At 42.0% G+C, this 26,073-nt stretch overlaps 1 protein-coding gene across 1 annotated transcript in view; it reads left to right on the forward strand.

The window, feature by feature from the left end:
* The window catches only part of LOC139566931 (microsomal triglyceride transfer protein-like), a 45,589-nt gene that overhangs the window by 13,779 nt on the left and 5,737 nt on the right, over positions 1-26,073 (forward strand). Inside the window, exons 10-13 of the mRNA XM_071388311.1 lie at positions 541-753; positions 4,259-4,470; positions 17,043-17,140; positions 21,728-21,849. Of these exons, the coding sequence (XP_071244412.1) occupies positions 541-753; positions 4,259-4,470; positions 17,043-17,140; positions 21,728-21,849 (645 nt within the window). The remainder of the gene's footprint in view (positions 1-540; positions 754-4,258; positions 4,471-17,042; positions 17,141-21,727; positions 21,850-26,073) is intronic.

The following is a 26,073-nucleotide window of genomic DNA, read 5'->3' on the forward strand; positions in this document are numbered from 1 at the left end:
TGACATCATCTGTTGTGCATCATGTAATTTTAACCAACTATGAGTAGGCATTGTGAGTAGGCATTGTCTCGATGAATGTGAAGTAGAAATGAGCCAACTGAGCCAAGTGCGACTATTGTAATGCCAGACTGGAATAGTGTAGTGATACAATAGTGAGACGTAGCTGTGTCTGATGGTTCGAAAAGATACAGAAATTATCCCTCTGATGGATTTGGGCTCTGAGTGGCGCAGCGGTCTCAGGCACTGCATCTCCGTGCTAGAGGCATCACTACAGACCCTGGTTCAACTCCAGAATGTATCACAACTGTCCATGATTGGGATTCCCATAGGGCGGCACACAATTGGCCTAGCGTCATCCGGGTTAGGGTTTGGCCGGGGTAGGCCGTCATTGTAAATAAGAATTTGTTTTTAACTGACTTGCCTAGTTAAATAAAATCAATATGATCCTTTTGTGAAATGCACCAAAGAAAGTCACAATTTCTTAAAAGGAACTATACAATGTCTGACTTATTGTGTGTTTTTGTCTCATGTACAACCCAGACTGTGGTTGAGGTGAAGAAAATGATTCTGGAAGGACCCGACAGTACGCAGGTGGAGTCAGACGTTCAGATGTACCTGCTAGCGCTGAAGAACTCCCTGCTGCCCGAGGCCATTCCCCTGTTTTCCAAATATGCTGAGTCGGAGGTCGGAGCCTACTGCACCATCTCTCTCACAGCCCTGCAGAGATACGATGTCGCCCTCATCACAGACGAGGTGAGGCCATTTGACGTCTAAATTCACAGGGGAAGTGCAGGATGAGGGAAGCTGGATTGCCATTCCCAGAGCCATATATTTAGATATATTTCTCGTATTTCGATATACCCTTAGTATGTATGTGGACACCTGCTGTAAAGTAACAAAATGTGGAAAAAGTCAAGGGGTCTGAATACTTTCCAAGTGCACTGTATATGCATGTATGTATGCATGTATGTATGTACAGTGCATTCGGAAAGTATTCAGACCCCTTGACTTTTTCACGTTTTGTTACTTGACAGCCTTATTCTAAAATGGATTCAATTGTTTTTCCCCCTCACCAATCTACACACAATACCTCATAATGACAAAGCAAAAACGGGTTTAGAAATGTTAGCTAGTTTTTTTATATTTTTTAATCACATTTGCGTAAGTATTCAGACCCTTTACTCAGTACTTTGTTGAAGCACCTTTGGCAGTGATTACACCCTCGAGTCTTCTTGCTTGGCACACCTGTATTTGGAGAGTTTCTCCCATTCTTCTCTGCAGATCCTCTCATGCTCTGTCAGATTGGATGGGGAGCGTCATTGCACAGCTATTTTCAGGTCTCTCCAGAGATGTTCAAGTCCGAGCTCTGGCAGGGCCACTCAAGGACATTCAGAGACTTGTCCTGAAGCCACTCCAGCGTTGTCTTAGCTGTGTGCTTAGGGTGGTTGTCCTGTTGGAAGGTGAACCTTCACCCCCAGTCTGAGGTCCTGAGTGCTCTGGAGCAGGTTTTCATCAAGGATCTCTCTGTACTTTGCTCGATTCATCTTTCCCTCAATCCTGACAAGTCTCCCAGTCCCTGCCGCTGAAAAACATCCCCACAGCATGATGCTGCCACCACCATGCTTCACGTTAAGGATGGTGTTAGATGGGTGATGAGCTGTGCCTGGTTGTCTCCAGACGTGACGCTTGGCATTCAGGCCAAAGAGTTCATTTTTGGTTTCATCAGACCAGAGGGTCCTTTAGGTGCCTTTTTTCAAACTACAAGCGGGCTGTCGTGTGCCTTTTACTGAGGATTGGCTTCCGTCTGGCCACTACCATAAAGGCTTGATTGGCGAAGAGTTGCAGAGATGGGAGAACCTTCCAGGTAGGACAACCATCTCCACAGATAAACTCTAGAGCTATGTCAGAGTGACCATCGAGTTCTTGGTCACCTCCCTGACCAAGGCCCTTCTCCCCCGATTGATCAGTTTGGCCAGGCAGCCAGTTCTAGGAAGAGTCTTGGGGGTTCCAAACTTCTTCCATTTAAGAATGATGGAGGCCACTGTGTTCTTGGGGACCTTCAATGCTGCAGACATTTTTTTGGTACCCTTCCCCAGATCTGTGTCTCGACACAATCCTGTCTCGGAGCTCTATGGACAATTCCTTCATCCGCATGGCTTGGTTTTTGCTCTGACATGCACTGTCAACTGTGGAACCTTACATAGACAGGTGCGTGTCTTTACAAATCACGTTCAATCAATTTAATTTAACACAGGTGGACTCTAATAAAGTTGTAGAAACATCTCAAGGATGATCAATGGAAACAGGATTCACCTGAGCTCAATTTCGTGTCTCATACCAAAGGGTCTGAATACTTAAGGTAAATAAGCTATTTCTGTTTTTTAATAAATGTGCAAACATTTTGAAAAACCTGTTTTCACTTTGTCATCATGGGGTATTGTGTGTGTGTGTGTGTGTGTGTGTGTGTGTGTATATATATATATATATATATATATATATATATATATATATATATATATTTTTTAAATACATTTTAGAATAAGGCTGTAACGTAACAAGTTGTGAAAAAGTCAAGGGGTCTGAATACTTTCCGTGTGCGTTGTCCATGTATTTCCGTATTAGAGAAACACACACAGTTGAAGTCGGAAGTTTACAGACACCTTAGCCGAATACATTTAAACTCAGTTTTTCACAATTCCTGACATTTAATCCTAGTAAAAATTCCCTGTCTTAGGTCATTTAGGATCACCACTTTATTTTAAGAATGTGAAATATCAGAATAATAGTAGAGAATTATTTATTTAAAGCTTTTATTTCTTTCATCACATTCCCTGTGGGTCAGAAATTTACATACACTCAATTAGTATTTGGTAGCATTGCCTTTAAATATTTTCCCTTGGGTCAAGCGTTTTGGGTAGCCTTCCACAAGCTTCCCACAATAAGTGAATTTTGGCCCATTCCTCCTGACCGAGCTGGTGTAACTGAGTCAGGTTTGTAGGCCTCCTTGCTCACACACGCTTTTTCAGTTCTGCCCACAAATTTTCTATAGGCATGAGGTCAGGGCTTTGTGATGGCCACTCCAATACCTTGAATTTGTTGTCCTTAAGCCATTTTGCCACAACTTTGGAAGTATGCTTGGGGTCATTGTCCAATTGATAGACCCATTTGCAACCAAGCTTTAACTTCCTGACTGATGTCTTGAGATGTTGCTTCAATATATCCACATAATTTTCCTCCCTCATGATGCCATCTATTTTGTGCAGAGCACCAGTCCCTCCTGCAGCAGAGCACCCCCACAACATTATGCTGCCACCCCCGTGATTCACGGCTGGGATGGTGTAATTCGGCTTGCAAGCCTCCCACTTTTTTCCTCCAAACATAACGAGGGTCATTATGGCCGAACAGTTCTATTTTTATTTCATCAGACCAGAGGACATTTCTCCAAAAAGTACAATCTTTGTCCCCATGTGCACTTACAAACCATAGTCTGGCTTTTTTATGGTAGTTTTGGAGCAGTGGCTTTTTCCTTGCTGAGCGGCCTTTCAGGTTCTGTTGATACAGGACTCGTTTGACTGTGGATATAGATACTTTTGTACGTGTTTCCTCCAGCAGCATCTTCACAAGGTCCTTTGCTGTTGTTCTGGGATTGATTTGCACTTTTCACACCAAAATACGTTCATCTCTAGGAGACAGAACGCGTCTCCTTCCTGAGCGATATGGCGGCTGCGTGGTCCCATGGTGTTTATACTTGCGTACTATTGTTTGTACAGATGAACGTGGTACCTTCAGGCGTCTGCTCCCAAGGATGAACCAGACTACAATTATTTTCTGAGGTCTTGGCTGAATTCTTTTGATTTTCCCATGATGCCAAGCAAAGAGGCACTGAGTTTGAAGATAGGCCTTGAAATACATCCACAGGTACACCTCCAATTGACTCAAATGATGTCAATTAGCCTATCAGAAGTTTCTCAAGCCATGGCGTCATTCTCTGGAATTTTCCAAGCTGTTTAAAGGCACAGTCAACTTAGTGTGTGTAAACTTCTGACCCACTGGAATTGTGATACAGTGAAATAATCTGTCTGTAAACAATTGCTGGAAAAATTACTTGTGTCATGCACAAAGTAGGTGTCCTAACCGGCTTGCCAAAACTATAGTTTGTTAACAAGAAATTTGTGGAGTGGTTGAACAACGAGTTTTAATGACTCCAACCTAAGTGTATGTAAACTTCCGACTTCAACTGTGTGTATATATATTTCAGGTGAAGCAGACGGTAAACCGAGTGTACCACCAGAACCGCCGGGTCTATGAGAAGAATGTGAGGGCAGCAGCTGCGGATGTGGTCTTCAGCAGCAACCCCTCTTACATGGAGGTGAAGAACATGCTCCTGTCCATCGGAAACCTGCCCAGAGAGTTGAACAAGTACATGCTTTCCAAGGTCAATGACATCCTCCACTTTGAAATGCCTGCCAGGTGGGTGATGGGATTTACATTTTGATTTCTAAGTTCTTTGGTATTTTCATTTTATTCAGACAGAAACAGCACTAAATGAGTGTGGAGACTAGCGGTGGGGCTGGGATTCGTACCCACCCTGGGGTGGTGTATATGTGGTGCAGGCAGTGGCGTTACACTCATTTTATTTCATTTATTTGACAAATAAAAACCTAAATTGAAGGCAGGCGTTACTTAGTGAGCTCCAAAAGTATTGGGACAGTGACACATTTTGTTGTTTTGGCTCGGTACTCCAGCACTTTTGGATTTGAAATGATACATGAGGTAAAAGTGCAGACTGTCAGCTTTAATTTAACGGTATTTCCATCCATATCAGTTGAACTGTTTAGAAATTACAGCAATGTTTGTAGTCCCCCCATTTTAGGGGACCTGTATACGAAACATCAAGAATAGCCTCAAACAGCCCCCCCCGCCCGCACCCCCACTTCACCCTCAGAATAGCCTCAATTCGTTGGGGCATTGTCTTTATAAGGTGTCGAAAGCGTCCCACTGGGTTGCTGACCCATGTTGGACTCCAATGCTTCCCACAGTTGCTTCAAGTTGGCTGGATGTCCTTTGAGTGGTGGACCATTCTTGATACACATGGGAAACTGTTGAGTGTGAAAAACCCAGCAGCGTTGCAGTTCTTGACACAAACCGCAACGCCTGGCACCTACTAACAGTCCGGTCTCGAGGCCACATATTGAGTGTCTCGGTCTTGTCTCGGTGTCGTATACATTTGTACTTGGTCTTGACTCGGTCTCAGACAGTGAGGACTTGTAATTTCTTGCCGAGACCAGCAGAGTAAAAAAACTCATAATTATCAGCATTAATTTAGTCAGCGCATAAAACAGCTTTCTTGTAACATTATCTTAACAGCCTTTATATCTATTAGAGACATGTTTGCGCAGTGGTGAACATATAGGCCTTAATTGTGTGACAGGTTTGTTATTCTGAAAGGACAGCAACTGTAATACCAGCTCGCTCATGTAGGAGAGTGCACTTTATTTTCCAAAGGGACAGTGGTGTATTCCCTACTTCTTAATCCCTACTGATGTGTATCAAAGTAGTGTAGTGGAGGTATACGATTGATCAATTATGTAGTACAATAGAGAAATCATGCACAAAGGAGCTTCTGTGATGGTCTGGAGGGTGGTGCGGGCTGCCCAACGCATCACCGGGGGCACACCTACAGCACCCAATATCACAGGAAGGCCAAAAAGATAATCAAGGACATCAACCACCCGAGCCACTGCCTGTTCACTACGCTATCATCCAGAAGGCGAGGTCAGTTCAGGTGCATTAAAGCTGGGACCGAGAGACTGAAAAACAGCTTCTATCTCAAGGCCATCAGACTGTTAAACAGCCATCACTAGCCGGCTACTACCCGGTTACTCAACCCTGCACCTTAGAGGCTGATGCCCTATATACACAACCGTTCAAAACTTTGGGGTCACTTAGAAATGTTGTTTTTGAAAGAACCACTTTTTTTTTTGTCCATTACAATAACATCACATTGATCAGAAATACAGTGTAGACATTAATGTTGAAAAGGACTATTGTAGCTGGAAACGGCAGATTTTGAATGGAATATCTTCATAGGCGTACAGAGGCCCATTATCAGCAACCATCACTCCTGTGTTCCAATGGCATGTAGTGTTAGCCAATCCAAGTTTATCATTTTAAAAGACTAATTGATCATTAGAAAACCCTTTTGCCATTATGTTAGCACAGCTGAAAACGGTTGTGCTGATTAAAGAAGCAATAAAACTGGCCTTCTTTAGACTAGTTGAGTATCTGGAGCATCAGCATTTGTTGGTTCGATTACAGGCTCAAAATGGCCATAAACAAAGAACTTTCTTCTGAAACTCATCAGTCTATTCTTGTTCTGAGAAATGAAGGCTATTCCATGCTAGAAATTGTCAAGAAACTGAAGATCTGGTACAACGCTGTGTACTACTCCCTTCACAGAACAGCGCCAACTGGCTCTAACCAGAATAGAAAGTGGGGTGGGAGGCCCCGGTGCACAACTGAGCAAGTGGACAAGTACATTAGTGTGTCTAGTTTGAGAAACAGATGCATCACAAGTCCTCAACTGGCAGCTTCATTAAATAGTACCCGCAAAACACCAGTCTCAACGTCAACAGTGAAGAGGCGACTCCGGGATGCTGGCCTTCTAGGCAGAGTTGCAAAGAAAAAGCCATGTCTCAGACTGGCCAATAAAAATAAAATATTTAAGACCGGGATCCTCCTCATCAAAAAAGCTGACTAGCATAGCCTAGCCTAACGCGACAGGGATATAATTTTCATGAAATCACAAGTCCAATACAGCAAATGAAAGATAAACATCTTGTGAATCCAGCCATCATTTCCGATTTTTAAAATGTTTTACAGTGAAAACACAATATATATTTATATTAGCTCACCACAATAGCCAAACACACAACGGCATTTATTCACCGTAAAGATAGCTTTCACAAAACCCACAAATAGAGATAAAATTAATCACTAACCTTTGGACAACTTCATCAGATGACAGTCTTATAACATGATGTTATACAATACATTTATGTTTTGTTCGAAAATGTGCATATTTAGAGGTACAAATCCTGGTTTTACATGTATATGTAGCCATGATGCACCAAATTGTCCGGAGATATTTTGGACAGTCACGTAATCTAACCAAAGAACTCATCATAAACTTTACTAAAAAATACATGTTGTACAGCAAATGAAAGATACACTGGTTCTTAATGCAACCGCTGTGTTAGATTTTTTTTAAATAACTTTAGTACAACATACAGCATGCAATATTGTGAGACAGCGCTCACCTATTCTCCGCCTTGTTGGAGCCAACATATTCCACAAAAATACGAAATAACATCATAAATATTCTCTTACTTTTGATGATCTTCCATCAGAATGTTGTGAAAGGAGTCCTAGTTCCAGAATAAATCGTTGTTTTAGAATGTCCATTTCTTCTGTCGAATTAGCAACTTTGGCTAGCCATATGGAGGGCACATGTCCAAAAAATCTTTGCGTCTGGAACGAAAAATTCCCAATAAACATCGAATAAACTGGTCAAACTCGGTTGAAAATCCTACTTTATGATGTTCTTCTCATATGTATCCAATAAAATCAGAGCCGGAGCATTTCGTCGTGTATACCTAACGCTTTTCAGAAGACAATGTGAGGTTCCCCGGCGCGCAGTTGATTACTGCCAAAAGAGCGGACCTGTCACTCCAAAAGCTCTCATTCGGTCTCAGATCAAGCTAGACACCCCATTCAACATTCCACTGCCTGTTGACATCTAGTGGAAGGCGTATAAAGTGCATACAGATCCATAAATATAAGCCAGTTGAATAGGCAGGCCCTGACACAGAGCCCCATTTTCAGAATTTTCACTTCCTGTTTGGAAGTTTGCTGCCAAATGAGTTCTGTTTTACTCACAGATATAATTCAAAGTTTTAGAAACTTCAGAGTGTTTTCTATCCAATAGTAATAATAATATGCATATTGTATGATCTAGAACAGAGTACGAGGCCGTTTAATTTGGGCACGATTTTTCCCCAAAGTGAAAACAGCGCCCCCTATTAAGAAGTTAAACAGCTTTGAAAATTCCAGAAAATTGTGATGGCTTTAGAAGCTTCTGATAGGCTAATTGACATCATTTGAGTCAATTGTAGGTGTACCTGTGGATGTATTTCTAGGCCTACCTTCAAACTCAGTGCCTCTTTGCTTGACATCATGGGAAAATCAAAAGAAATCAGCCAAGACCTCAGAAAAAAATTGTTTAAACACCATGGGACCACGCAGCCGTCATATCGCTCAGGAAGGAGACGCCTTCTGTCTCCTAGAGATGAACGTATTTTAGTGTGAAAAGTGCAAATCAATTACCAGAACAACAGCAAAGGACCTTGTGAAGATGCTGGAGGAAACACGTACAAAAGTATCTATATCCACAGTCAAATGAGTCCTGTAACAACATAACCTGAAAGGCCGCTGAGCAAGGAAGAAGTCACTGCTCCAAAACCGCCATAAAAAAGCTGGTGCTCTGCCAGGGACTGGTGCTCTGCACAAAATAGATGGCATCATGAGGGAGGAAAATTATGTGGATATATTGAAGCAACATCTCAAGACATCAGTCAGGAAGTTAAAGCTTGGTTGCAAATGGGTCTATCAAATGGACAATGATCCCAAGCATACTTCCAAAGTTGGGGCAAAATGGCTTAAGGACAACAAATTCAAGGTATTGGAGTGGCCATCACAAAGCCCTGACCTCATGCCTATAGAAAATTTGTGGGCAGAACTGAAAAAGCGTGTGTGAGCAAGGAGGCCTACAAACCTGACTCAGTTACACCAGCTCGGTCAGGAGGAATGGGCCAAAATTCACTTATTGTGGGAAGCTTGTGGAAGGCTACCCAAAACGCTTGACCCAAGGGAAAATATTTAAAGGCAATGCTACCAAATACTAATTGAGTGTATGTAAACTTCTGACCCACAGGGAATGTGATAAAATAAATAAAAGCTTTAAATAAATAATTTTCTACTATTATTCTGATATTTCACATTAAAATAAAGTGGTGACCCTAACTGACCTAAGACAAGACATTTTTACTTGGAATAAATGTCAGGAATTGTGGAAAAACTGAGTTTAAATGTATTTGGCTAAGGTGTATGTAATCTTCTGACTTCAACTATAGCTCTTTTTTTAAACCTTTTATTTAACTAGGCAAGTCAGATAAGAACAAATTCTTATTTACAATGAAGGCCTCCTGCGGGGACGGGGGCTGGGATGAAAAAAAAATTTTTTTTAATAAAATATAAATATAGGACAAAACACACATCACGACAAGAGACCACACAACACTACATAAAGCGAAACCTAAGACCACAACATAGCAAGGCAGCAACACATGACAACAGAATGGTAGCAACACAACATGGTAGCAGCACAAAACATGGTACAAACATTATTGGGCACAGACAACAGTACATCACAATAGAGACCACAATACATCACGCAAAGCAGCCACAACTGTCAATAAGAGTGTCCATGATTGAGTCAGCTCTGATTTTGGCTATAGTGCACTGGTCTGTGTAGACTCTGGTCCTGGACAAGACAGATGTTTTATTTACTGCAGTGTCTTAATTGTCCTAACCCACGGCCACTTTCCCACTCTCGTTTGCTATAGAATTTTCACAAATACCTTACATTCTAAGAATGTATGAAAAGGACCATATCTAAGTGGTTGCTTGTCAGAAAATGTAAAACTAAAAGTTTAATTCTTCCTGGGGGTGTGTATAAACATATTTTAATAAGATTTCATGTTGCTAAAATGCTGTCAGTTCCATTTTAAATGCAACGATGTTTCATTCACACAAGTTATTTTCAAACAGCAAGTGTGCTGCAATAAAACTCTCACCATATGATGATCATTTGAAACTTCTTGTTCTTGAAAAAGGAGAAGCTGTAAGGGTACTGTGTGTAGCTGGTGTAGAGAGTCAGGCGCAGGACAGCAAATATGAGTAATCAACGTTACTTTGTACATTTGTCATTTTGAGTAAAAGTACATCACGAGCACACCATAACGGACCGAAAATACAATAAACAATCACTCACAAACAAACATGGGGAACAGAGGGTTAAATAATAAACAGGTAATTGGGTGAGTGAGACCAGGTGTGTAAGACTAAGACTAAACAAATGGAAAATGAAAAGTGGATTGGCGGTGGCTAGAAGGCCGGTGACGTCGACCTCCGGACGCCGCCCGAACAAGGAGAGGGACCGGAAGTCGTGACAAGCTAACAAATTACCAACATCCTCTTTGATAACACCTGCTGCAAACTAGCTGACAACAAAAGCTAGCTAGCTAGACCGTGGGAAAACTACTGCTCACTATTGCGCAGAAGTTTCCGTACCTTTTTTGTGTGAAAATGGTCACATCCATTTAAGTTAAAATCTGATTGGTTAATTCCACTGTAACTCCAAAATGTTGCCCTAATACAGTTGAATGGTAGATGCCTTCATCTAGCTTCTCAAATCAAATGTTATTGGTCAAATACATATTATTGTTATAATATAATGTTATTGCAGGTGTAGCGAAATGCTTGTGTTCCTAGCTCCAACAGTTCAGTAGTATCTAACAATACACACATGTCAAAGTAAAATAATGGAATAAAGAAATATATACATATTAGGATGAGCAATGTTCGAGTGGCATTGACTAAAATACAGTAGAATAGAATACTTGTATGTAAACATTATTAAAGTGGCCAGTGTTCCATTATTAAAGTGGCCAGTGATTCTATGTATATAGGGCAGCAGCCTCTAAGGTGCAGGATTGAGTAGCCGGGTGGTTACCGGCTAGTGATGGCTTTTTAACAGGCTGATTGCCTTGAAAAACAAGCTGTTTTTCAGTCTCTCGGTCCCAGCTTTAATGCACCTGTACTGACCTCGCCATCTGGATGATAGCGTGGTGAACAGGCCGTGGCTCGGGTGGTTGATGTCCTTGATGATCTTTTTGGCCTTCCTGTGATATCGGGTGCTGTAGGTGTGCCCCGGTGATGCGTTGGGCGGAATGTACCACCCTCTGGAGAGCCCTGTGGTTGCGGGCAGGTGCAGTTGCCATACCAGGTGGTGATACAGCCTGGCAGGATGCTCTCAATTGTGCATCTGTAAAAGTTTCTGAGGGTCTTAGAGGCCAAGCTGAGTTCACCACACTGTCTGTGTGGGTGGCCCACACAGGTGGAAAGCTTCAAGTTCCTCGGCGCACACGTCGCCGACGAACTAATTGGCGACGTGTGCGCCGAGGAACTTGAAGCTTTCCACCTTCTCTACTGCGGTTCCATCAACGTGTATAGGGGCGTGCTCCCTCTGCTGTTTCCTGAAGTCCACGATCAGGTCTTTCGTTTTGTTGATGTTCAGGAGAGGTTATTTTCCTGGCACCACTCCGCCAGGGCCCGCACCTCCTCCCTGTAGGCTGTCTTGTCATTGATGGTAATCAGGCCTACTACTGTTGTCTCGTCTGCAAACTTGATGATTTGAGTTGGAGGTGTGTGTGGCCACGCAGTCATGGGTGAACAGGGAGTACAGGAGGGGGCTGAGCATGCACCCTTGTGGGGCCCCTGTATTGAGGATCAGAGAGGTGGAGTTGTTTCCTACCTTCACCACCTGGGGGGTGGCCCGTCAGGAGGTCCAGGACCCAGTTACACAGGGCGGGGTTCAGACCCAGGGACCCGAGCTTAATGATGAGCTTGGAGGGTACTATGGTGTTGAATGCTGAGCTATAGTCAATGAACAGCATTCTGACGTAGGTATTCGTCTTGTCCAGATGGGATAGGGCAGTGTGATGGTGATTGCGTCTATGGATCTATTGGAGCGGTAAGCAAATTGAAGTGGGTCTAGGGTGTCAGGTACGGTAGAGGTGATATGATCCTTATCTAGCCTCTCAAAGAACTTCATGATGACAGAAGTGAGTGCTACAGGGCGATAGTCATTTAGTTCAGTTACCTTTGGGGACAGCAGACTGGGATAGGGAGAGATGAAATATGTCCGTAAACACTCCAGCCAGCTGCTCTGAGGACGTGGCTAGGGAGGTCGTCTGGGCCGGGATCCTTGCGAGGTTTAAAACACTTAAATGTCTTACTCACGTCGGCCACGGAGAACAAGAGCCCACAGTCCTTGGGAGCGGGCTGCGTCAGTGGCACTGTGTTATCCTCAAAACAGCGAAGAGGGTGTTTAGCTTGTCTGGGAGCATGACGTGACGTGGCTGGTTTTCCCTTTGTAATCCGTGATTGTCTGTAGACCCTGCCACATACAGTGGGGAGAACAAGTATTTGATACACTGCCGATTTTGCAGGTTTTCCTACTTACAAAGCACGTAGAGGTCTGTCATTTTTATCATCGGTACACTTCTACTGTGAGAGTCGGAATCTAAAACAAAAATCCAGAAAATCACATTGTATGATTTTTAAGTAATTAATTTGCATTTTATTGCATGACATAAGTATTTGATACATCAGAAAAGCAGAACTTAATATTTGGTACAGAAACCTTTGTTTGCAATTACAGAGATCATACGTTTCCTGTAGTTCTTGACCAGGTTTGCACACACTGCAGCAGGGATTTTGGCCCACTCCTCCATACAGACCTTCTCCAGATCTTTCAGGTTTCGGGGCTGTCGCTGGGCAATACGGACTTTCAGCTCCCTCCAAAGATTTTCTATTGGGTTCAGGTCTGGAGACTGGCTAGGCCACTCCAGGACCTTGAGATGCTTCTTACGGAGCCACTCCTTAGTTGCCCTGGCTGTGTGTTTCGGGTCGTTGTCATGCTGGAAGATCCAGCCACGACCCATCTTCAATGCTCTTACTGAGGGTAGGAGGTTGTTGGCCAAGATCTCGCGATACATGGCCCCATCCATCCTCCACTCAATACGGTAGAGTCGTCCTGTCCCCTTTGCAGAAAAGCATCCCCAAAGAATGATGTTTCCACCTCCATGCTTCACGGTTGGGATGGTGTTCTTGGGGTTGTACTCATCCTTCTTCTTCCTCCAAACACGGCGAGTGGAGTTTAGACCAAAAAGCTCAATTTTTGTCTCATCAGACCACATGACCTTCTCCCATTCCTCCTCTGGATCATCCAGATGGTCATTGGCAAACTTCAGACGGGCCTGGACATGCGCTGGCTTGAGCAGGGGGACCTTGCGTGCGCTGCAGGATTTTAATCCATGACGGCGTAGTGTGTTACTAATGGTTTTCTTTGAGACTGTGGTCCCAGCTCTCTTCCGGTCATTGACCAGGTCCTGCCGTGTAGTTCTGGGCTGATCCCTCACCTTCCTCATGATCATTGATGCCCCACGAGGTGAGATCTTGCATGGAGCCCCAGACCGAGGGTGATTGACCGTCATCTTGAACTTCTTCCATTTTCTAATAATTGCGCCAACAGTTGTTTCCTTCTCACCAAGCTGCTTGCCTATTGTCCTGTAGCCCATCCCAGCCTTGTGCAGGTCTACAATTTTATCCCTGATGTCCTTACACAGCTCTCTGGTCTTGGCCATTGTGGAGAGGTTGGAATCTGTTTGATTGTGTGTGGACAGGTGTCTTTTATACAGGTAACGAGTTCAAACAGGTGCAGTTAATACAGGTAATGAGTGGAGAACAGGAGGGCTTCTTAAAGAAAAACTAACAGGTCTGTGAGAGCCGGAATTCTTACTGGTTGGTAGGTGATCAAATACTTATGTCATGCAATAAAATGCAAATTAATTACTTAAAAATCATACAATGTGATTTTCTGGATTTTTGTTTTAGATTCCGTCTCTCACAGTTGAAGTGTACCTATGATAAAAATTACAGACCTCTACATGCTTTGTAAGTAGGAAAACCTGCAAAATCGGCAGTGTATCAAATACTTGTTCTCCCCACTGTACATCTCGTGTCTGAGCCGTTGAATTGCGACTCCACTTTGTCTCTGTACTGACGTTTTGCCTGTTTGAGTGCCTTAGGGAGGGAATAACTACACTGTTTGTTTTCAACCATATTCCCAGTCACCGTGCCATGGTCAAATGCGGTGGTTCTCGCTTTCAGTTTTGCGCTAATGCTGCCATTTATCCACGGTTTCTGGTTTTAATAGACACCGTGGGAACAACATCCCCTATACACTTCCTGATGAACTCAGTCACTGTGTCTGTGTAAACGTCAATGTTATTCTCTGAGGCTACCCGGAACATATCCCAGTCCGCATGATCAAAACAATCATGATGAATGGATTCCGATTGGTCAGACCAGCGTTGAATAGACCTTAGCACGTGTACTTCCTCTTTGAGTTTCTGCCTATAGGAAGGGAGGAGCAAAATGGAGTCGTGATCTGATTTGCCGAAGGGAGGGCGGGGGAGGGCCTTGTAGGCACCTCAAACGCGAGTAGCCTTTGATCTAATGTTTTTGCTCAGCGAGTACTACAGTCAATTTGTTGATAGAATTTCGATAGCGTTTTCCTCATTTGTATTGTTAAAATCCTCAGCAACAATAAATGTAGCTTCAGGATATGTGGTTTCCTTGCCATGGTTAAATGTTTGCAAAAAGTCCAGTGTAATTCCTTCAGGGCCATCGTGGTATCGGCTTGAGGGGGAATACACACGGCTGTGACTAACCTAAAATAATTATTTTGGAAGGTGATTGATTCTGGGTACTAACTCATAAACTTGGGACAGGGTTAATTATCAGGTATCCTATTGAAATATTGAGTGCTTAGGTTTAGAGGGTCTACACCAGAAGTTAATGGTTAAGTTAATTAATCTGTAGGAGGAAGGTAAATAGTGTGGACAATTAAGCTTGGGATGTGCAGGGAAAGCAATCACGTGGCAGGCATTGATAAGGGGAGAGAGACATGGATTACTGATGTAAAGAGTTGAGCTCAGGTCACGTTAAGGTAGAAAGAATATTTTATTGCCGTATTACTTAGTTTATTGCCTAGCAGTAAAGATACAATGTTTGTTCACATGTGTAGGAAGGGACTCGGCCTAGGATAAAGGGTTAAATATCAGCGCTTGTGTGAAAAGTGTCTGTCTAATGCAGCTGTATTCATCCTCTGAGAAGAATAAACTTGGTTTAAGCTTTCATAGTGTCCGTAGAGTTTTTACTCTGAAAGTCAGCATTTGATTGTGAGGTATTCTAGGTCGGGTGAACAAAGGACTTTCTGTATGTTATCACAATCACACCTTGAGTAGTTAATCATGAAACATACACTCCCGCCTTTCTACTTCCCGGAGAGTTATTTATTCCTGTCTGCGCGATGAACTGAGAATCCAGCTGGCTGTATGGACGGTGACAGTATATCCCGGGACACCCATGATTCCATGGAACAGAGTATGTTACAGTCCCTGATGTCTCTCTGGAAGGAGATCCTCACCCTGAGCTCGTCTACTTTATTGTCCAGAGACTGGACATTAGCAAGTAATATACTTGGATGCGGTGAATGGTGTGCCCGCCTCCTGAGTCAGACTAGAATTCCACTCCAAATACCTCTTCTCCGCTGGCGGCGTCTTGGAGCGGACTCTGGGATAAGTTCAATAACCCTGGGGGGTACAAAAAAGGATCCAATTCTTCTGATGGCATAGCCAATGGCTGCCTTAGCTAGCTAGCGTTATCTCCCCAGAGACCAGCGAAAATACTGATTGGATCTTTTTTTCTCTTCAGTGTTGACCCTTTCCAACAAAAACTGAAAACGGTAAATCAGAACATCATTGAAAATAATATAATTGTTGTTATTATATTATTATAATCATTATTTTAAAATCCTTAGCCCTTCTCTGAAGACGTAGAAGGCCTATTGTTCCCCACAGTGTTTGGTTTAGTAATAATTTGTAGAGTGGCTCTATTTTCCCTCAGCATGCATTTTCCCACTATTCTGAATGTCTAAAGAATCCATATGTTCTGAAATAGGAAAACACAAATACTGGACATTTTGAACTCTTATTATGGTGATGATTTGACAAAATTACAATCATGGTCTTGACTCTGTCTCAGACCCCTTGTCCCTCTCTCGGTATTGTCTGTCTCCCCCTGGTCTTGGTCTTGACTCGGATTCAATTTGCTCCGGAATTGGTCTTGAATCATTCTCGCTTTAGGTGGTCTCGAATACAACACTGCCTACTACCATACCCCGTTCAAAGACACTTAAATCATTTGCCTATTCACCCTCTGAATTACACATATACACAATCCATGCCTCAAGGCTTAAAAAAATATTATTTAACCTGTCTCCTCCCCTTCATCTACACTGATTTGAAGTGGATTTAACAAGTGACATCAATAAAGGATCATAGCTTTACCCTGGATTCACCTGGTCCGTCTGTCATGAAAACAGCAGGTGTTCATCATGTTTTGTACACTCTGTGTATGTGTATTGAAGCTGTCAAAAGTTGAGTATTTGGTCCTGTATTCCTAGCACTAATGGTCCACCACCCAAAGGACATCCAGCCAACTTGACACAACTATGGGAGGCATTGGAGTCAACATGGCCAGTATTTGGTCCCATATTCCTAGCACACAATGTTTACATCAAGGTTGTGACTCTACCAACATGTTGGATGCATTTGCTGTTTGTTTTGGTTGTGTTTAATATTATTTTGTGCCCAATAGAAATGATTGGTAAACAATGTATTTTGTCATTTTGAAGTCACTTTTAAATAAGAATAGAGTATGTTTATAAACAGGTCTACATGAATGTAGATTCTAGCGTGATTATGGATAATCCTGACTGAATCGTGAATAATGATGAGTTAAAGTTATAGACGCACAAATATCATACCCTCAAGACAACCTCTCACCATTACAATTACATGGGAGGTTAGCATTTTGAGAGGGTATGATATTTATGCCTCTAACTTTCTCACTCATCATTACAATTCATTCAGGATTATCTGTAATCATAGTAGCATCCACATTAATGTAGAAGTGTTTTAAAAACATTAAATTCTTATTTACAATAAAAGTGACTCCAAATTGACACACTACATTATTTATCATTCATTTCTATTGGTCGCTACATTTTCCAGCAAAATTCTACGGCAAGCCATGAAGGACATGATCTCCCACAACTATGACCGCTTCTCCAAGGTTGGGTCATCCTCTGCTTTCTCTGGCTTCATGGCACGTAAGTGGCCCCCCCACATTTCTCCTGTTCAATATAAATGAAAAACTATTTCCACATTAAGGAATTTATGAGTACATTTTAAAGAATAATCGATACAGTGGTTGCTCCACTAAAAGTTTTGCGATTATGCTGCGGTACTTTGTGGTAATTTGTGGTTTAGTACGGTACCCTGCGTCACCACTTCATTACTCCAGACAAGCGCAAGGGGGAGTAAGAGCACTGATTATGTTTTTGGGTCCTACTGTGTCTCTGACAATGAATGGGCGACATAAACCTAAATAGAATGTTCAAGGCACGAGGACAGGGGGGCACGGAATGTGCCTGCAGAGCTGTGCACAGAAGACGGACCTAGCCCATGGGGAAGGAGGAGTGGGGATGGACCCCCACCCCACCACACTGGGTAGCACAGAGCAACACTTTTTAAGGGGCATTGTACTAATAATGGCGCTGACTAGGGAAACGTTCCCACTGTTCTTAGTGCCAGTCTGCACGTTCAAACTTAAACAATGTAACCAATAATGGCATATTTATGCTTTCAGCTTGGAAAATTCCATGGCTTTAGAAGCTTCTGATAGGCATAATTTGAGTCAATTGGAGGTGTAAAAAGTTTTGAGAATGACACAAATATACATTTTCACAAAGTCTGCTGCCTCAGTTTGTATGATGGCAATTTGCATATACTGCAGAATGTTATGAAGTGTGATCAGATGAATTGCAATTAATTGCAAAGTCCCTCTTTGCCATGCAAATGAACTGAATCCCCAAAAACATTTCCACTGCATTTCAGCCCTGCCACAAAACGACCAGCTGACATGTCAGTGATTCTCTCGTTAAGAGGACAAGGCTGGAGATCACTCTGTCATGTTGATTGAGTTCGAATAACAGACTGGAAGCTTCAAAAGGAGGGTGGTGCTTGGAATCATTGTTCTTCCTCTGTCAACCATGGTTACCTGCAAGGAAACACGTGCCGTCATCATTGCTTTGCACAAAAAGGGCTTCACAGGTAAGGATATTGCTGACAGTAAGATTGCACCTAAATCAACCATTTATCGGATCATCAAGAACTTCAAGGAGAGCGGTTCAATTGTTGTGAAGAAGGCTTCAGGGTGGCCAAGAAAGTTCAGCAAGCACCAGGACCATCTCCTAAAGTTGATTCAGCTGCGGTATCGGGGCACCACGAGTACAGAGCTTGCTCAGGGATAGCAGCAGGCAGGTGTGAGTGCATCTGCACGCACAGTGAGGCGAAGACTTTTGGAGAATGGCCTAATGTCAAGAAGGGCAGCAAAGAAGCCACTTCTCTCCAGGAAAAACATCAGGGACAGACTGATATTCTGCAGAAGGTACAGGGATTGGACTGGGGTAAAGTCATTTTCTCGGATGAATACCCTTTCCGATTGTTTGGGGCATCTGGAAAAAAGCTTGTCCGGAAAAGACAAGGTGAGCGCTACCATCAGTCCTGTGTCATGCCAACAGTAAAGCATCCTGAAACCATTCATGTGTGGGGTTGCTTCTCAGCCAAGGAAGTGGGCTCACTCACAATTTTTCCTTAGAACACAGCCATGAATAAAGAATGGTACCAACACATCCTCCGAGAGCAACTTCTCCCAACCATCCAGGAACAGTTTGGTGACGAACACTGCCTTTTCCAGCATGATGGAGCACCTTGCCATAAGGCAAAAGTGATAACTAAGTGGCTCGGGGAACAAAACCATTAATATTTTGGGTCCATGGCCAAGAAACTCCCCAGACCTTAATCCCATTGAGAACTTGTGGACAAACAAAACCCCACAAATTCTGACAAACTCCAAGCATTGATTATGCAAGAATGGGCTGCCATCAGTCAGGATGTGGCCCAGAAGTTAATTGAAAGCATGCCAGGGCGGATTGCAGAGGTCTTGAAAAAGAAGGGTCAACACTGCAAATATTGACTCTGCATCAAATGTAATTGTCAATAAAAGCCTTTGACACTTATGAAATGCTTGTAATTATACTTCAGTATTCCATAGTAACATGTGACAAAAATATCTAAAGACACTGAAGCAGCAAACTTTGTGGAAATTAATATTTGTGTCATTCTCAAAATATTTGGCCACGACTGTACATGTGGATGTTTTTTTTCGAAAGCCTTCCATCAAACTCCATGCCTCTTTTGCTTGACATCATGGGAAAATCAAAAGAAATCTGCCAAGACCTCAGAAAAAAAATTGTAGACCTCCACAAGTCTGGTTCATCCTTGGGAGCAATTTCCAAACGCCTGAAATCACCACGTCCATCTGTACAAACAATAGTGCGCAAGTATGAACACCATGGGACCACACAGACGTTATACCGCTCAGGAAGGAGACCCGTTCTGTCTCCTAGAGATGAATGTACTTTGGTGCGAAAAGTGCAAATCAATCCCAAAACAACAGCAAAGGACCTTGTGAAGATGCTGGAGAAAAAGGTACAAAAGTATCTATATCCACACTAAAACAAGTCCTATATTGACATAACCTGAAAGGCCGCTCAGCAAGGAAGAAGCCACTGCTCCTAAACCGCTATAAAAAGCCAGACTACAGTTAGCAACTTCACATAGGGACAAAGATCGTACTTTTTGGAGAAATGTCCTCTGGTCTGATGAAACAGAAATTGAACATTTTGGCCAAAATGACCATCGTTATGTTTGGAGGAAAAGGGGGGAGGCTTGCAAGCCGAAGAACACCATCCCAACTGTGAATCATGGGGGTGGCAGCATCATGTTGTCGGGTGCTTTGCTGCAGGAGGGACTGGTGCACTTCACAAAATAGATGGCATCATGAGGGAGGACAATTATGTGGATATATTGTAGCAACATCTCAAGACATCAGTCAGGAGTTAAAGCTTGGTCGCAAATGGGTCTTCCAAATGGACAATGACCCCAAGCATACTTCCAAAGTTGTGGCAAAATGGCTTAAGGACAACAAAGTCAAGGTATTGGAGTGGCCATCACGAAACCCTGACCTCAATCCTGTAGAACATTTGTGGGCAGAACTGAGAAAGCGTGTGCAAGCAAGGAGGCCTATTTTGGAAAGCTTGTGGAAGGCTACCCAAAACGTTTGACCCAAGTTAAACAATTTTATAGGCAATGCTATCAAATACTAATTGAGTGTATGTAAACTTCTGTGCCACTGGGAATGTGATGAAAGAAATAAAAGCTTAAATAAATCATTGTCTCTACTATTATTCAGACATTTCACATTCTTAAAATAAAGTGGTGATCCTAACTGACCTAAAACAGGGAATTTTTACTAGGGTTAAATGTCAGGAATTGTGGAAACTGAGTTTAAATGTATTTGGCTAAGGTGTATGTAAACTTCCGACTTCAACTGTATAATCAAGTTGATGGCACGGTCATATAGCCGGCACCTACGGAAAGCTGAGTGACTCACTCATTCATGGCTTTGGATCAAAATAAATCTTTCTGATAGTCTTTTAATAAAGAAATGGTTTTGGTTATCCTGGCCTGGACCATGTACACCCATTATGGGCTATTATCAGGACAGTATACCTTTACCAACACCTCTCTGTATTTTGATACTTTGTGGATGGGTGCTCCCGCAGTGCAAAATGCGTTGCGACAGATGCAGGTTTGAAACCCGTGCCGGCTACCACCGGGAGACCCATGATGCGGCTTTGGTTTAAATTTAGACTCCTCCAATCCTCTATTTGTAATTATTGGCGGAGAGTCACGTCATATTTTTCGATATACTGTAGTCCTGCCGTAGGCGACATGAGTCTCACTAGTGTTGAGTAATGTGCTGTTAAAAGTGGTGTAGGTCTTGTTTTTTTAAGAGCATAGTGAAGTTAGAAACAATAGGATTTAAAGCAAAAGCCTACAATTATTTGAGCACCATTTCGCGCTGCTCTGAGACAAGCATGGGGACTGGTCTTGATGAGGTTTTTATATTGACTGAATCTCCGTTTGGGTATTGGTTAGACTACAATTAGGGTGTAGAAATGTTATGCTCTTAGTGTAACCTTTATTTAACTAGGCAAGTCGGTTAAGAACAAATTCTTATATACAAGGACAGCCTGCTCCTTCCTCCCCGTCGGGGAATTGAACCTCGGTCTCCCGCGTGCCCGCACGACACAGGGATTCTTTAGCTAAATAGCCAAGTACTGTAGCCTACTCCCAACCGTCACGTTGTACAGCGCTATATTTTCCGTTCCATCCTAACAGTTTTTCTTGGAATAAAAACACCATAATATTAATCAAATTAATTAAGCAAGATTTCTTAAAATCAGTCCCATATACTATGCTATTACAAAAAAGGTTTTAATTTCTCTTGTACAGCCACTATTGAAGGCTATCAAATGCTTCTCAAAGATGCCCTCTGGTGGTCTAACTAGCATTAATGGTACATAACGTGCCATAGAATTCTGCGGCACCACGTAAGCTGTGCTGCAGTATGACGCAACTTTTAAAGGAGGAACCACTGTATGTCATATAATCAGAGATGGATGAAATTCATTCTCTTGTTGATTAGTCATTGCTGCCATGAGGCACAGTCACAGGCTCTGTTTTAATTACTGTATAATTATGTTTATAACTAAATCAACTTCCTTCAGGTACCGCTGATGCCACTACCACCTACAGTCTGGACATTCTGTACTCTGGCTCGGGGGTCCTCAGGAGGAGCAACATGAACATCTACGGAGCCAGTAACGGCGCCATGCTACATGGCCTCCAGGTAAAGAGAATGAATTGGTGAATTGATAATGAAGAAATTATATTATTATATTTACAGTGCCTTCAGAAAGTATTCCAGGGTTCGCACAAGGTGCTTGAGGTGTTCAAAGTACTTGAATTTGGCACTCTGAAATTCAAGTACTGGAATACCTTAAATCAGACATTTTCTCAAGTTGCTAGTTGAAAATACTTGAATTAAAATGAGAAGAGAACATAAAATATGTCAATATGAAAAATATTAGGAAAATGTGATCTAATTTCAAGGCAAGTTTTATTTCCTCATGTATTTCGCTCTCTGTTTGCCAGGCGAGCTCACTCATTCCACCCACAGTGGCGCCAGACAAGTACAGAACTAACTGATTAGGTGCCGCCAAACGTCAATTCGATAGCTAAAATGCCAGGCAAATGTAGATTTAATCCTTCCTGGCAGGATATTGATGTTTATCAATGGGGTTTGCCAGACCCAATCAGGGATGTAGTAGAGAGTAAATGCAATTTACGCCCCTTTTTTTATTTGTGAAATTGCGTTTACCCACTTATCATTGCATTCCAGCATTGATCAACGCTCAGGAGGCTTCTTGATCTGAGTTCTAATCACGCCTACCTCTGCGAACGGGTGGAATCATGAGTAATGTATGTATGCTCGTTATGTTTGCCTGCTCCCCCGGAATTGGCTTGTTAGCAGCGCATTCATTCACTACTCTGTCCAACGGGGAACTCCGCCCATGACCTAGAAAGATGAAACGAACTAGCTCAGTAGAAACCTACAGTAGCAAGTGGCAGAGAGACACCGCTGACAGTGGGATTTTTTTAATCATCCCTTGACTCCTGCCGTGTCAACAGACATCCACCTAACTCTTTGAGAATGAATGTACAACTGGTAAATAGTCACAGATATTTCAATAAGCTAGGCTATAGGCTCAAGGGCTGGCTATTAGCCAGGTAGCTAGCTATAACTATACTGAACAAAAATATAAACGCAACATGCAACAATTTCAACAATTTTACTGAGTTAGTATGAGGAAATCAGTCAATTGAAATACATTCCTTAGGCTCTAATCTAGGGATTTCACATGAGTATGCAGGTGCAAAGCCATGGATGGGCCTGGGAGGGCGTAGGCTCACCCACTGTGGAGCCAGGCCCAGCCAATAAGAATATGTTTTTTTTTCCCACATAAAGGGCTTTATTACAGACAGAAATACTCCTCAGTTTCATCAGCTGTCTGGGTGTCTGGTCTCAGACGATCCCGCAGGTGAAGAAGCCAGATGTGGAGGTCCTGGGGTGGTGTGGTTAAATGTGGTATTACCCTGGTATTCACACCTCGACTTTTTCCATATTTTTTTGTTACTAAGTGGGATTAAAATTGATTTAATTGTCACTTTTTTGTCAACGATCTACACAAAATACTCTCAAAGTGGGAACAAAAATTCTAGCATTTGTAAATATATATATAAAAAATGACAAATAAATCACTAATATATCTTCATTAGATAAGTATTCAACCCCCTGAGTCAATACATATTAGAATCACCTTCGCAGTAGTTACAGCTTTGCGTCTTTCTGGGTGAGTCTCTCTCAGAGCTTTCCACACCTGGATTGTGCAACATTTTCCCCATTTATTATTTTCAAAATTCATATTGGTTGTTTATCATTGCTAGACAACCATTTTCAGGTCTTTTCATAGATTTTGAAGCAGATTTAAGTAAAACCTTAACTTGGCCACTCAGGAACATTCACTGTCTTTTTGGTAAGCATCTCCGGTTTACATTCGGCCTTTTAGGTGTTTTAGGTTATTGTCCTGCTGAAAGGTGAATTTATCTTCCACTGTCTGGTGGAAAGCAGACTGAACCAGGTTTTCCTCTAGGATTTCTCATGTGCTTAGCTCCATTCTGTTTCTTTTCTATCCTGAAAAACTCCCCAGTCCTAAGCATTCCCATAACATGATGCAGCCACCACTATGCTTGAAAATATGAGGAGTGGTACTCTGTTATGTTTGGGGCTAATCCAATACAACACATAACACTTTGTATTCAGAACCAAAAGGGCATTGCTTTGCCACATTTTTTGCAGTATTGCTTTAGTGCCTTGTTTCAAACAGTATGCATGTTTTGTAATATTTTTTATTCTGTACAGACTTCCTTCTTGTCAATTAGGTTAGTATTATGGAGTAACTACAATGTTGGTGATCCATCCACAGTTTTCTCCTATCACAGCCATTAAACTTTGCAACTGTTTTAAAGTCACTGTTGGCCTCATGGTGAAATCCCTGAGCGGTTTCCTTCCTCTCTGGCAACATAGTTAGGAAGGACTCCTGTATATTTGTAGTGACTGGGTGTATTGATACACCATCTAAAGTGTAATTAATAGCTTCACTACATTCTCAAAGGGATATTTAATGTCTACTTCTACCAATAAGTGCTCTACTCTGTGAGGCATTGGAAAACCTCCAAACCTCCCTGGTCTTTGTGGTTTGAAATGCACTGCTCAACTGAGGGACCTTACAATTATCTGTATGTGTGGGGTACAGCGATGAGGTAGTCATTCAAAAATTATGTTTAACACTATTATTGCGCTCAGAGTGAGTCCATATAACTTATTATGACTTGTTAAACAAATGTTTACTCCTGACTTATTTAGGCTTGCCATAACAAAGGGATTGAATACTTATTGACTCAAGACATTTCTGCTTTTAATTTGTAAAAAAAAATATATACTTTTTTTTTAAATCAGGATTTAACACAACAAAATATGGAAAAAGTCAAGAGGTGTGAATACTTTGAAGGCACTATGTCACTATCATTGTGTTATTATATTCCATGTCATTTATCAGAACATTTTATCCAAAGAGATTTTCTGTTTATAGGGTTTTACCTCGATCATTTTAATATTATACAGTGGGTATCATAAGTGTTCAAATTTTGTTGCATTACAAGGTGGTCTTTTTTGTCATTGACCTAAGTAAAATACTCTGTCGACGTCAAAATAATGTTTTTTTTTATTATTCTAAAAATGTAATAACTAACATATAGTCGTTGCATAAGTATTCACCCACTTTGTTTATGCAAGCCTAAATTAGCTCAGGAGTCAAATTTGTCTTAACAAATCACATAAAAAGTTACATGGAATCACCTGTGTGAAATAACATTATTTTTACAGCACCTGTAAGGTCCTATAGTCAAGTATTGAATTTCAAGCACAGATTCAACTACAAAGACCAGGGAGCTTTTCAAAAGACGAATTAACAAGGGCAGTGATCGGTAGAGGAGTAACAATGACAAATCAGACATTAAATATCTCTTTAAGCATGGTCAAGTTAATAATTATGCTGTGGATGATGTATAAAACCACCCAGACATATCAGAGATACAGTCATCCTTCTGAACTGAGCTGCAGGATAGGAAGGAAACTGCTCAGGGGTGTCCCCATGAAGCCATTGGCGATTTTAAAATAGCTACGGAGTTCAATGAATGTGATGGGGGGAAAATGTAGGATGGATCAACAACATTGAAGTGACTCCACAATAATGACCTAAATGAGGGAAAAAAATTAAAAGATACAGAATAAAAATAATCCAAAACATGCATCCTGTATGCAGCAAGGCATAAAACTGGGGGGGGGGAAATGCAAAGGAATACACTTTTTGGCCTAAATGCAAAGCTTTAATGTATGGGGAAAATCCAACGCAACACATCACTGAGTAACTGCCTCCTTATTTTCAAGCATGGTGGTGGCTGCATCATGGTATGCTTGACATCGGCAAAGACTAGGGAGTTTTTCAGGATAAAATGAAAAGAGATAGAGCTAAGGACAGGCAAAACCTGCTTCCCTAAGGACAGGCAAAACCTGCTTCCCTAAGGACAGGGAAAACCTGCTTCAGTCTGCTTTACACCAGACACTGCGTGAGGAATTTACCTTTCAGCAGGACAATAACCTACAACACAAGGCCAAATCTACAATGGAGTTGCTTACCAAGAAGACAGTGAATCTTCCTGAGTTTCAAGTTTTGACTTGAATCTGCTTGAAAATCTTTGGCAAGACTTGAAAATTGCTGTCTAGCCATGATCCCCAACATCTTGACAGAGCTTGAATAATTGTTAAAAGAGTAATGGGCGAATATTGGTGTACAAAGCTCTTAGAGACTCACAGCTGTCTTTGCTGCCAAAGGAGTGATTATAACATGTATTGACTCGGGGGTGAATCTTTATCTAGTCATGGAACATAAGT

This window comes from Salvelinus alpinus, chromosome 39 (genome assembly GCF_045679555.1).
Source record: "Salvelinus alpinus chromosome 39, SLU_Salpinus.1, whole genome shotgun sequence".
In the NCBI taxonomy this organism is placed as follows: domain Eukaryota; kingdom Metazoa; phylum Chordata; class Actinopteri; order Salmoniformes; family Salmonidae; genus Salvelinus; species Salvelinus alpinus.